General features: G+C 46.5%; 1 protein-coding gene across 1 annotated transcript; it reads left to right on the top strand.

Moving 5' to 3' along the window:
• The first annotated feature begins 5,376 nt into the window (after positions 1 to 5,376).
• ZP4 (zona pellucida glycoprotein 4) lies at positions 5,377 to 13,304 on the top strand. The gene is made up of 12 exons (XM_012538248.2): positions 5,377 to 5,552; positions 5,835 to 5,956; positions 6,036 to 6,138; positions 7,711 to 7,863; positions 8,631 to 8,818; positions 9,359 to 9,456; positions 10,737 to 10,867; positions 11,049 to 11,238; positions 11,315 to 11,462; positions 11,761 to 11,836; positions 12,836 to 12,952; positions 13,168 to 13,304. Exons 1-12 carry the CDS (start codon positions 5,378 to 5,380, stop codon positions 13,269 to 13,271), a joined length of 1,605 nt encoding a protein of 534 aa, XP_012393702.1. The 5' UTR covers position 5,377; the 3' UTR covers positions 13,272 to 13,304.
• Positions 13,305 to 13,522: the final 218 nt, after the last annotated feature.

The following is a 13,522-nucleotide window of genomic DNA, read 5'->3' as shown; positions in this document are numbered from 1 at the left end:
TGCACATCAACTTGGTAAGTTAATTGCCCAGTCAGCTCCAGTCAGCTGAGAGCAATCGTGCTGGAACAGTTACCAAGCATAAGGCAATGGCCAAGTCTATCCTTCAACTGTCCTGGCTCACCTGGTTTGCCCTGCTCTGAACTGAAACAGCCGTTAGTACCAGTCAACTCAGCCATTGTATGCATTACCAATCCTTTTCATCTAAACAAAAAGGAATTTAAAAATCCCTTTAGTTTAGCCAAAGCAAGATTGGAATGTTTAAAAGGACTTTTAACAAGGAAAGAAAAATTATAAAAGTAAAGAAACAGAGGCATTCGCGTACATTGAGTTCTCATGTCATTTGAAGAAAAAAAGCCCCAAACAAAGATTAATTTGGCTGATGCAGTTTTACATGGTTTGCAAGGTGTTTTGAGTTGAATTGTGCCTAAAGGTACATTGAAGTCCCAGCCCAGTGAGTGTGACTGGGTTCGCCTCTTGGTGGGTGTTGAACCAAAAGACACAGCCAAGCCAGAGATGGAGAGAAGGAAGGATTTATTATTACTTGCAGCAATAGAGAACACCAGGCATCCTTCCCAAAGCAGTGTCTCCCTGAACCGCCAAACTGGGGAAGTTAAGCTAAGGGCGCATGCATATTCATGAAGGGGATTGAGCAGAGGAGAACTCAGCATAAAATTGAGGCAGAGGTTGACAGAGTCCAAACTTCAGTTGATTGAAGTCAGGAGGGTCGACATCACCATTCCGTCCTCCACCTGGTTGGGGGCCTTAGTTTCTGCAGAACTCAAAGACAAGTGTCAGATTGTTATGTATATCCCTTGAGGAGGAGCTAGGCCTCTGCTTCAATCATCGCACTCTGGTTTGACTGCCTTTTCTCTGTTCCTGCATTCCTTTGTTCCTTAAGATCTTTGATTACTGAGACCTGTTCCAGGGCAGGCATTGCGGCCAGGCTCAGAACACAAAAGGGCTTAGGCCAAAAGGGCTTCTCCTTTCAAGAAAGCCGTTCCTGGTTCTCTTTCTCTGGGAACCCCCTAACCAGATGTGACCTTATTTGGAAATGGGGTGTTTATGGAGGTAATCAAGTTAAATAGGGTAGTTGGTGTGGACTCACATCCAACATGACTGGCGTCCCTTTGAGCCTAATTCAGGAGGGGGGCGTGCATTTCAGTAGACACTGTACAGGCCAGAAATCTCACACCAGCTGTACAATCCCCACCCCGAAGTCCTTAATTTTAGTTCTTTTTCTTTCTTTAGCAGTTTACTACCTCTTTCTTAATCACCTAACTACTCTTCCACTTCAAGAGAGAGGTAGCCAGTACCTTGCCATTCCTCTCCAAGTCCAAAAGCCCATTCAGCTGGGGCCCCTCCTGCCTGAGGAAGAAGGAAGGATCGTTCCCCCTACTGGCAGTGGTCGTGGTGACAGCAGGAGAGGCAAGACAAAATGAGAGCAAGTCGGGGCTGGGCAGCCAGGGCAGAGGGTTGCCTGGCCCAGGCAGGAAGGAGGACGTCGAGAGAAGACCTGGGGCTAGGGCTCATCACCTCACAGCTGACTCAGGCTGGCACTTGGTTCTTGCTTGCTGAGAAGGAAAGCCATGTAAGTATTGCAGTGCAGTGTTGGATGTCTTCCTTCAGAAGAGAAGTGTCCTATTTCCACCACTTGCCGAGAACAGCTGGGCGCCCCCTAATTACTGATTAGCACACACAATGGTCTAATCGGTCCTCCATATTTGAGGGGTAATTTTGATTATTGCTTTTTCACACATGATGAGAGTTTCCTGGGGCTTTGTTTATGTGATACCCCACCTTCCAGTCAGGAGGGCACACTCCAGTCACAGCAAGGGAACCGCTGTCCACACTAGGTCTCAAGGAACATGTGTCCAACGGCCAGAAAGCAGTAATAACCCTGGTATCTATCAAAACGCAGCCAGTCTCTAAAGAAATCGCCACGTGAGCCCATTTCCAATAAAGGGAGCGTTAGTAAACCTGGCATAGCTATACCCTTGTTCTTTAGTTTAAATCGAAACATTCAAATGTAACTCAAAGAAGGTATGCCCAGAGTGAGCAAGGTTTTCAGAAATCAGACTTTGCCTTTCCCCAGTAGCACAGGCTCTCCTTGCCCTCCCATGTCTCGGGGACCCTCGGGGGGGGGGACAGTCCAGTGAATAAGGAATGAGCAGTGTGTGAGTCAGGGTTCTCCAGAGAAACAGAACAAGTAGGGGATAGAGGTGTATGTAAGGTCGGATCTTAACAAACGGCACCGCGAAACAGAGGAAAGCTTCAAGTGAGCTTTATTAGGGAGCGCTCCCGGGCGAGGTTCACTGGTCCGAGAGAAAGGGGCCAGAGAAGTCGCGCCCGGGCGAGGGTTGGGCAAGACTTTATAGGGGAAGAAGGGAAAGGGGTGTGGTGAATCTGGGAGGGCGCAGGGTATTCCTTATTTGGTGGTCTTTTCGGGTATCGTGGGGGACCATTAGTCCCGCCCTTCGAAAGACGGGAAGGCTGGGCTGGGTTCAAAGTCCCCAGGTCAGTTCCTGGAACTGGGTGGTCCGGAATGTCTCCAGGGCAGTTTCTGGAATTGGGTGGTCTGGAGAATTTCGGTCTGATGCAACCTGTGAATCTGATTGTGTTCCCCTGCCTCGGGCCAGTTGGCCTTACAGTGTATAGATATATATTTATTATGAGGAATTTGCTCACATGTTTATGGAGGCTGAGAAGTCCACGATCTGCTGTCTACAAGCTGGGGACCCTGGAAAGCCAGGGTTATAATATAGTCCTTTGGTAGGTGACGTTTTATATGCCTATAAAACGTGAGTCAAATGAACACTGCAGTGATGACAGGGCTTTTGATAAGTCTACAATTTATGTGATTTGTATTCTACCTGTAATCCCACTAAAATTATTATTTTTTACTTTTTAATTTTTTCCTTAATATTTATTTATTTTTGGCTGCATCGGATCTTAGTTGCGGCACCCGGGATCTTTCATTGTGGCACACAGGCTCTTCGTTGTGGTGCATGGGCTTCTCTCTAGTTGTGGCATGCATGCTCCAGAGCACGTGAGCTCTGTAGTTGTGGCATGAGGGCTCAGTAGTTGTGGCACACGGGCTTAGTTGCCCTGCGGCATGTGGCATCTTATTCCCCTGACAAGGAATTGAACCGGCTTCCCCTGCATTGCAAGACCGATTCTTAACCACTGGACCACCAGGGAAGTCCCCCATTAGAATTGTTTTTAAACGAGCAGATGGTTTTAATATAAGAGAATACTAAGAGCAGCCTTTGCCCTTCCAGATTCAAAGGGCAGAGGGTTACTTTTGAGATAATCAGGGCTCCTTGAGGTGGACCACATATTATCAGTGCATTTTCTCTCCCGAAACCGAGTCGTGTCGTTGAATAAAGATGTCCTCAGAGGATTTAGTGCAGAAGTGAGTGTGAACTCACCTCATCTCAGCCCTGCTGGTGTATCTTGGGATTCACCCTTGACCCTCTACATCAGCGTGACTGGTGTGAGCCTGGGTGGACTTCCACATATCACAACATAGTTGCAGACTTTCATGTTTGTTTCTCAGCTGTATAAACACATACCCTCACAAGGGAATGCAACCCCAGAAGTACAGGCTGCTCTTCAGACTCGGCACTGAGCAAAGGAGGCCATCGCTTGGCACTTGCTTTCTTTTCACCTCCTTTGTGTCCCAAGCACATAGACTTGTCTTGTTAATGGTAGCGACAATTTAACAAGTCACGATTATGCAGCAAGGTTTGTATGATAAGCACTACCCATACATAATTTAATCGAACAAAAACCTGTTCGTTATAATAATACCTCCCCTGTGAGGTAGGTGTTATTATCCCCATTTTCCAGATGTAAAAATTGTAACTCATTGACAGAGGTCACTGAGCTAGTAAGTAATGACTCAGAATTTATACCCAGATTCACCCATTGCCAAAATCCATATAACCATATTCTATACTGCCTCCAAGTTTTAGCAAAATAGGTAAACTTTCCTTGATTTTTCAATACTTTAGGGAGCAACATTCATAAGTCCAGTGGGGAGACTGGCCGCTCAGCTCCTGAGACATCACACACAAGTCCAACCCTCATCCTTTTTTTTTATTGAATGAAAGATTCTTGAAATTCTGTAGTGCTTTACAGTTTTCAAAAGTTTCACACAGATGATTTCATATAATCTCATAATAACCTTTTTCCCCCACCCCTATCTTGCCCCTCCCTCCTTCCCCCTCCCCACTGGTAACCACTTGTTTGTTCTCTATATCTGTGAGTCTGTTTCTTTTTTGTTTTATTCACTAGTTTGTTATATTCCTCTTCATTCTTATACTTATTCACATGTATAATGACTTGAAGAAAAAACACCTAAATATTATGAGTTTGAGCTCATCACAAAGGAAATGAATCTGTACCAGTGAGGTTGGGAAACCACATTTTCAAGGGGGTTAGCCTTAGGACATGGCCACTAATGAAAGCACATTCATTGATTCATTCTTTCCCCGGTAAACACTGAGGACACACTTTCTAAGTCTTTCAGGATGCAATGCAAAAACATCGGTCCCTGCCCTCAAGTGCTTCTAGTAGGGACACTGAGTAAATAAGAGGCCATTAAAATCCAATGTGGTAAGTCCTGTGAGTAAGTAAATGGGATGTGATGGGCTAGTGGCCAAACCCAAACCAGACAGAGGTGTTGGAAAGCCACATCCCATCCCCAAGGGCAGAGTCCAGCATTTCCTCAGTGTTGTTTGTCACCACATGGTTAAATGAGTTGTACAATTTCCCCGGGGAAGGCACATGCTTATTCGCTTTTATTAGTTGAAGAGAATTATAGATACCTGGTTACACGTTCTCAGTGCTCTGACAAAGATTCTTAGTCAACTTGGGAAAATTGTTCCTATCATAAATATTAGGCTAAATACGATCAAAAGAACACAGCTGCCGGGAGATATTCCCAGTTTACAGATGAGAATACTGAGATTCTGAGAGGTAGTAACTTACCCAGTTCATACAGCTCATAAGTGGCAGAGCTAGGATTTACACCCAAATATGCAAGCTTCTAAAGGAAGGTCAATAAGCTAGTAAATTAAGTGCTACACTGAGCAACCGGGAGAAAGCCTCTCTCAGCTAAAAGGCACCACATTGTTCCTGGGCTCTGAAGACCACCTGATTTCGATGTTTAAAGCACTGCAGCTGCAGACTGTGGCCTAAAGTGAATGAAGCTGGAGGAATCACCCTTTCCAAAGGAGTCCCACCTGCATGCTACATAGATGTGCACCTGAAACGAGCTTTCCCTCTGTATATAAAGGGCATGGGGCGCGCGGGCTCTTGGGAGAGGAAGTGCAGGACAGGAAGCGTGGTCAGTCGGGCTCCCGGTGACGCTGCTATGTGGCTGCTGCAATCCCTCTGGCTCTGGTTTCTGCTGTCTGTTGCTCTGAGTGGCCAGCATGAGCCCAAGGCACCAGGTTATCCCGGTGGACTCCGCTGTGGGCTAAGGAGCTTTCAGTTCACCATAAACCTCAGCCAGGAGACAGCAACCCCTCCTGCACTAATAGCTTGGGGTAGGTTTGAAGGCTGAGCCAGGCAATGGCGTGTCTCCTCTACTGCCTAGAACTGCCCTCTGCTTCCTGTCCTAATGCTTCCCCCCTTTGCTAAAACTCTGCCGCTTCTCTCTATAGAACGAATCTTTTAAAATGTAGCTTTGCTTCTGAATCCGATTCCCCTTTTGTTCCTCTTTTCTTGGCAGCTATCCCTGGGGTCTAAGGCAAAGCTGGCAGTCCTTTCCCAGCACTGGTGACAGTGGTGACCAACCATCTGTGCTTTCCCCCCTTCCCCGCCCCCAGATAATCGCGGTCTGCCGCACAGGCTGCAGAATGACTCTGAGTGTGGCACCCGGGTCAGCGAGGGCCCTGGCAGCTCCCTGGTGGTGGACGTGTCCTACAGCGGCTGCTATGTCACTGAGTGGGTGAGTACGACCCGGCCCTCAGGAACGCTGAGACACCTGTGCCAGCATCCAGGCTGACTCCCGGGGCCTGTCTCTCCAGGACTCCCACTACATCATGCCCGTTGGAGTTGAAGGAGCAGATGCGGGTGGACGCAGGACGGTTACAGAGACAAAGCTGTTCAGGTGTCCTGTGGATCTCCCAGGTAAGGGCTGGAAACTTCCAGGTTCTGGGTGGTATGGAGCTGCCTGGAAGATGCCCTCAGGCATCTTCTACCTGCTGTGTGCAGTGCCCCCAGGCACCCGTGGAGGACTGTCTTCTAACTCTCCTCTCCACAGGAGACCTTAGGCTAACCACCACCTGAGCTATGACTTGGGGCCCAGGCACTGTGGGTGGTGCTGCACGTGTCACCTATAATCCCAGCCCAGTGCTGTGAGCCCTACTGATGGCCCCCAGCAGGGAGCTTACCAAGTGCCCGTCACTGGTAGGTGGCAGAGCTGGGATTCAACCAAGAGTTATCCCAGGACCAGAGCTCCCCGCGCCTTGAAGGGTAGGGAAGGAAGCTGAAGTTATCAAGGAGACTCGGCAAATGCCTTCTAGAAGCAGACTGCGCTGAGAATAGGGCTCAGCGTCTTCAGCTAGGGGCGCTGCTCGATTACTTAACTGGGTAATTAATAGGGAGTATGACACCAACTCAACTCCAGCAAATCTTGCCTTGCCGCCTGAGAGCCCTACCTCAGTCATAAGAGCCGAACTTGTAATTCTTCACACCTGCCTTGTTAGGCTATAGCCACTGGGGTAATACTGATAAAATACAGGATTATAGGCCCCACTCCCTACCTACTAAATCAGAACTGCATTTCAAAATGATGGTAATTTAAAGTACACTGAGATTGAGAAGTGCCTTTTAAAGAACAGAATTAAGGGGCTCCCCTGGTGGCGCAGAGGTTGAGAGTCCGCCTGCCGATGCAGGGGACATGGGTTCGTGACCCGGTCCGGGAGGATCCCACGTGCCGCGGAGCGGCTGGGCCTATGAGCCATGGCCACTGAGCCTGCGCATCCGGAGCCTGTGCTCCGCAATGGGAGAGGCCACAACAGTGAGAGGCCCGCGTACCGCAAAAAAAAAAAAACAAAAAAAAACAGAATTAAGAATTCTTTATTTTTAACATCTTTATTGGAATATAATTGCTTTACAATGGTGTGTTAGTTTCTGCTTTATAACAAAGTGAATCAGCTATACATATCCCCATATCTCATCCCTCTTGCATCTCCCTCCCACCTTCCCTACCCCACCCCTCTAGGTGGTCACAAAGCACGGAGCTGATCTCCCTGTGTGATGCGGCTGCTTCCCACTAGCTGTCTGTTTTACATTTGGTAGTGTATATATGTCAGTGTTACCCTCTCACTTCATCCCAGCTTACCCTTCCCCCTCGCCGTGTCCTCATAGTCCATTCCCTACGTCTGCATCTTTATTCCTGTCCTGCCCCTAGGTTCATCAGAGCCATAAGAATTCTTTACTTGAATAAAAAAGTTGAGTCTCACTGCTTCTTCCAATCTTATTGGTATTTCTTCTTCCAAAGAGGACTCCTTTTAGGGGACTCCTATAAGGTGATCTAATAGTTAATTTTCTAACTCAGATATAATCTCTGTTATGTACATATCTCTTTCAATCACGTAGATGTCTATGGAAATTGAAAGTTAATGCTTTGTAATGAAATGGCCTCTTCTTAAAGACCAAACTTTGTTACTTAGCGTTGCTCTTCTCTGCAAAATCTAGCCCTAGACATCCCAAATGCTGGCCTTTGCGACTCTGTCGCAGTGTGGGACAGACTGCCATGTGCTCCTTCACCCATCACTCAAGGAGACTGCAAGCAGCTAGGCTGCTGCTACGATTCTGAAGAGGCCAATTCCTGTTACTACGGAAACACAGGTGAGTCACTATATCTTTGAAATCAGCTGAAGAAAAGTGCCTCCAATTACCACTAACTAAACCCAGAGGAGGGTTTTCTCCCCCACCCCCATCCAGAAGGCAAATACTAAAGATGACCAGAGGTTGATGTATAAGCAACACCTCCTAGAACGCTTGACTGTAAGTGACAGAGCTTTCTACAGCCTTCCATCGTCTGTTCTCCTAGAATCCAGTGTAAAGCAAGTAACTCTCAATGAACTCAAGAAGCTAAGTCTGTGTGCAAGACGCTAATTGACAGAAACTTAACCAATTCCCAAGAAATAGCCACTGGTGGCTGATTGTCTAGAGAGCTTTATTTCAAAAGATGATTATTTGTCCCAAACCATGCTCCAAGTTTTTCCCATTATAACAAAAGAGACTCTCATTAAACACCTAGATGCCACACTCAATTCTATGCTCTGAATTCTAGCTGATCAGTAAAACAAAGCAGGTACGGCTCTCCCCATTCTACAGATAAAGTTGATGCAAGGAGGTTAAATACTCTGCTTGAGGCCACACAGTAAGTGGTGGAGGCAATATTCAAACCCAAGTGGCCATCCAGAGCCTTGATGAAGCTCTGGATGGCTGAACCTGCATCAAGGTCACTAGCTGGGAATGCAGCTTTTCTAGGAGGCGGGGGAGAGGAGGGCGGGGAATTTAAAAGAACTAAACTAAATTAGACTCTTGTCTGGCTGGCTCAGTAACAAGCGAGATGACCTGCCTTCAGCACAGTTGCTCTGGTGTTTCAGTGACCGCACGCTGTACCCAGGACGGCCACTTCTCCATCGCTGTGTCTCGGAATGTGACCTCACCCCCACTGCTGCTGAATTCTGTGCACTTGGCCTTCAGGAATGACAGTGAATGTAAACCTGTGATGGCAACACACACCTTTGTCCTGTTCCAGTTTCCGTTTACTGCCTGTGGTACTACAAAATGGGTGAGAAGAGCTGACCTTGGGCTCTGTTCCTGACTTCAAGTTGGGTAGGAATGCCCTAGTGATGGGGGGAGAACTGGAATAGCTTAGCCATGACTACTGCTTGGTGTGTAGGATGGTCTCTAGGACACAGAGGGCTTCATCACAGAGAAAGCTGAAACCTCCCCAGGGCACTCGGCTAAGTCATCCCACCTGCACTCCAACGAGGGGCTAGCACCCCTTACCACACTGTAGAAGAACCAATAACAGGTTCTTCCCACTGCACTGCCCTGGGAAACGAGCAGGGAGGTCAGCTGAGATCGGTAGTATTTCTGGCTGCCTCATCTGAGTACTCATAAGCCTCTTCCTGTCCCTTTGTCCTGAAAGTAAGGTGAAATGATAAGTTGCCAGTTAGTCAATGCCACCTGCTCTTGCCTCCACTCATGTTGTGAAAAATGCAACCTATGATAGGGCAGCCTTGCTGAGCACTGAACCAAAGCAAGTTATGAGTGAAGCAGCATCTGGCTTGCAGGAGTGACAAGACTTCTTTACCTGCCCTTGTAGATCACTGGAACCCAGGCAGTATATGAAAACGAGCTGGTTGCAACTCGGGATGTGAGAACTTGGAGCCATGGTTCTATCACCCGAGACAGTATCTTCAGGTAAGGGTCTTAGTTAACCTGACCTTGCTTGACCAGAATGCCTGACTTCCCTTCTCGCATAAAGCAGGAGTTCTAGAGTAAACATGAATCCAGAAATGACCATCTCCTCATGACAGGCGAATCTCAGCTGCCTTGCTTGTCCAATCTCACTGACCGTTATTAGATCCAGTAGCCCTGCATTACTGCCACCAACTTGATCTAAGCCTCAAACTTACCTGACTTCTAATTCATTTCACCGGGTCTTTTGTTTCTCACTCTGGTCTCTTCCTTCTACCCCCCACTGTTTAAGCTGTAGCAAAATGAATACCTTTAAAACCTTAGCATACTTAAAGCTTTCTCTTGGTCTTCCTAGAGCTGAAGCTTAACGTCATGAGCATAGCTTGCAGGGCCCTACTTCTCCAGCCTAACCTTTCTCAGTCCTTCCCTCACTATTCCCTACCCCAGACTGTGCTTCTAGAGTATTCAGTGGCCCTCAGGCTTCTTGCCTCCATACTTTACTCTCATCTATCTCTGTTACTTTTATCAAATCCCCTGCAACATCTTCCCTGACTACCCCCTCCTCAGAAGGTACGTTTTTCTCATAGTACCATATCTATTTCTTAATTGAAGTATAGTTGATTTACAATGTTTTAATTTCTGCTGTACAGCAAAGTGATTCGGTTATATATTTTTTTCATATTTTCCATTATGGTTTGCTACAGGATATGGAATATAGTTCCCTGTGCTGTACAGTAGGACCTTATTTATCCAGTCTCTATGTAATAGTTAGCATCTGCTAATCCCAAACTCCCAATCCATCCCTCCCCCATGCCCTCTCCGCCTTGGCAACCACAAGTCTGTTCTGTCTGTGAGTCTGTCTGTGTTTCATAGATAAGTTCATTTGTGTCCTATTTTAGATTCCACATGTAAGTGATATCATATGATATTTGTCTTTGTGTCTGATTTCACTTAGTATGACCATCTGTGGGTCCATCCATGTTGCTGCAACTGGCATCATTTCATTCTTTTTTATGGCTGAGTAGGGTTCCATTGTATCTACCACATCTTTATGCATTCATCTGTTGACCATATCTGTTTCTTGTATGGTTTTTATATCAAACTCTCACACACTGATCTTGTTGACATATCAGTCTCCCCAATGATAACTCTCACAAGGCCAGAATCACACAACACGTTTATAAACTTGTTCTAACACCTATCACTTAACGGTTCCTCAAACCTTAAAGAGGTGACATGGCCCACCCACCCAAGATAGTAGCTAAAATCTTATTTTTCTGCAGGCTTCGAATCAGCTGTAGCTACTCTGTAAGCAGCAATGCTCTTCCAGTGAATGTCCAGGTGTTTACTGTCCCGCCACCCCTTCCTGAGACCCAGCCTGGACACCTCACTCTGGAACTCCAGATTGCCAAAGGTAAGACCCTCTTTCGTGGAGAATCTGGCCTCTAGTCCAAGTCTTGTCACTTCTCTGGGCATCAAGACCCTACCTTGGTAACAAGATATGTGCCAGAGGTGTTTATGTGGGTGATGGTCTATCTCAAGCCACCAGAGGTTCCAAGCTTTTTACCACTTCAATTTGGTTTGGCCTCTTGCAGACAAACACTATAGCTCCTACTACACTGCTAGTGACTACCCAGTGGTGAAGTTGCTTCGGGATCCCATCTACGTGGAAGTCTCCATCCAACACAGAACAGACCCCAGTCTAGAGCTGCGCCTACACCAGTGTTGGGCCACGCCCAGCACAAACGCCCTGCTCCAGCCCCAGTGGCCCATGCTGGTAAATGGGTAAGTGGCTTTTTCCTGCACCTGCGTTAAACACCCTCCACGGAGCCCATCTTGACTGCCAGATATCCTTGCTTAGATGCCCCTACACTGGAGACAACTATCAGACCAAACTGATCCCTGTCCAGAGAGCCTTGGACCTGCCATTTCCTTCTCACTACCAGCGCTTCAGCATTTCCACCTTCAGTTTCGTGGACTCAGTGGCAAAGCAGGCACTCAAGGGACCGGTATGATGCCACCTTCTGTGTTCTTCAGCAGGGCTGTAAACCCCCCAGCTCACTGTCTCACTCTTCAGCCGAAGTGGCCCTTAAACATTGGTTGTTGGTACTGCTTTGGAGCAGTCAAGGGATGCCAATGGCATGTGTGACATGTCAACTAGAATCGAATATTTTAGTGATTCTGTGATGTCAGCTTGGTTTTTCAGGATTTTCTCAAACTTCTTGATTTCTTCCTGGGGGAGACAAAGCAGGTTTGAAGACTTATCATGATGTGTTATACCACGATCCCAATTCTTTTGGCTCCCAGGTGTATCTGCACTGCAGTGCATCGGTCTGCCAGCCTGCTGGGACACCATCCTGTGTGACAACCTGTCCTGCCAGACGTAAGTTTCCAAGCTGTCTACACCAGAGGACAGATTTCAGTGTATTTGTATTTCATTTGTATTTCAGATCAAACCTTCTTTAGCCTGTGGCAAATGAGTCAAACCAAAGATTCATCTTATTAACGCAGCTTCCTTAAGTACTTGCACGATGCAGTAGAACAGAAATACAGCTAGTTTCCTAGAATTCCAGGCCTTCTAAATAGAAGCTATAAATCCTGAAAACTCTCAGCCTTAGCTTTTCTCCATATAAATCTTGACTTAGCCAGGAGTCAAATGGGTTCACAGCCTATAATCTAATAAAACATTTCTGGTCTATCCAGATATAAATGTAGACCTCTATACTTGCTTGAAGGCAGGTCTGGCAACAAGGCCTGAAGGCTTACAGGTGGAGTAGGATTGCAGACTTAGAGTTATGTGCTCTAATGATCAGGCCCAATGCTCATACAGTTGTATACTCCACCTGATCCCACAGATCTTACCTGGCTCCTGAATCAATTGGGATTCATGACCCCTGAAGCTTTAAGTTCCTTATGGCAAGAAAAAACACCTCATAGTGTTTTTCATAACTATCATCTAATAGATGAAATATTCAACATCCAACTGCAATGATACATACACTTGTATACATATATGTCTATAAAAACTAAACCTTTGAAAGTTCAAAGATCTACAACTGGCAGTAGAAATAGGATTCAAACAGAACTCTGCTATTAGTGTCTTACCAGGTACCTTTATATCATAGGGTCTCAGTACTAAGGTACAACTGTTTAAGCATCTGTACGTAAGAAGAATGACAGTTTGGGGATAGTCCAAGGTCATCATTTCTCTGGAAGTGTTAATACAAATGAGCAAGTCTGAGACTTTGTATTGAACACATTGAGGTTTTTCTTGAGGCCCACGGAGCAGAGCTATCCATACCAAGCGACCTGGCACTATTTTAGACTCCTTAACCACTCACACCACATGTACTAACAAATCCCTAACTCATCTCTCCAACAGGAAGAAGAAGCTCTGACATGCATTTTCAGAACAGCACTGCTAGCATTTCTAGCCAGGGTCCCATGATTTTACTCCAAGCCACTCAGGACTCTTCAGAAAAGCTCCGTAAATACTCAAGTGAGTGGAGGGAGACCCCCAGGAGGTCCCGTATCTGGTCCATTGGTCAAACCAAAGCTACTTGCTCACCCCTGCTTCCCTTACTGATTTGGTCAATGTGAACCTCAAAAGGAATTGTCTAGCTGTTTTTCCTGTAGCTCAAGACTGGCAGTCTTTATTGGGATGTAGAATCACTTGATTTTCCTCATGCATTAATCTACCTTTCCATCCTCCAGGGTCTCCTGTAGACTCCCAAGCTCTGTGGGTGGCTGGCCTTTCTGGAACCTTAATCATTGGAGCCTTGTTAGTGTCCTACCTGGCCATCAGGAAACGGAGATGAGCTACTCAGACCAAATGTGTTAATAAAACCAGATTGCACCGCTAGCCTGTGCTCAGCTTCTCATTTGAAAGGTAAAAAGTAATTTCTTTACACTAGCTCATCTACTGTTAGCATCACCTCTTTCCAGCTTGGGGTAATTTTTTCTTCTGCAGCCCTCCTATCTTCTGAAGAGAACATTTCAGTAGAATTTCATAGTTGGTTGACAACTCAAGCAGAATCTACAAGAACTTAGTATCTCAGGCTTAGCAGAT

This window comes from Orcinus orca, chromosome 14, assembly GCF_937001465.1.
Source record: "Orcinus orca chromosome 14, mOrcOrc1.1, whole genome shotgun sequence".
NCBI lineage: Eukaryota > Metazoa > Chordata > Mammalia > Artiodactyla > Delphinidae > Orcinus > Orcinus orca.
Note: the sequence above shows the minus strand (reverse complement) of the source record. Positions and strands in the feature narration are given on the sequence as shown.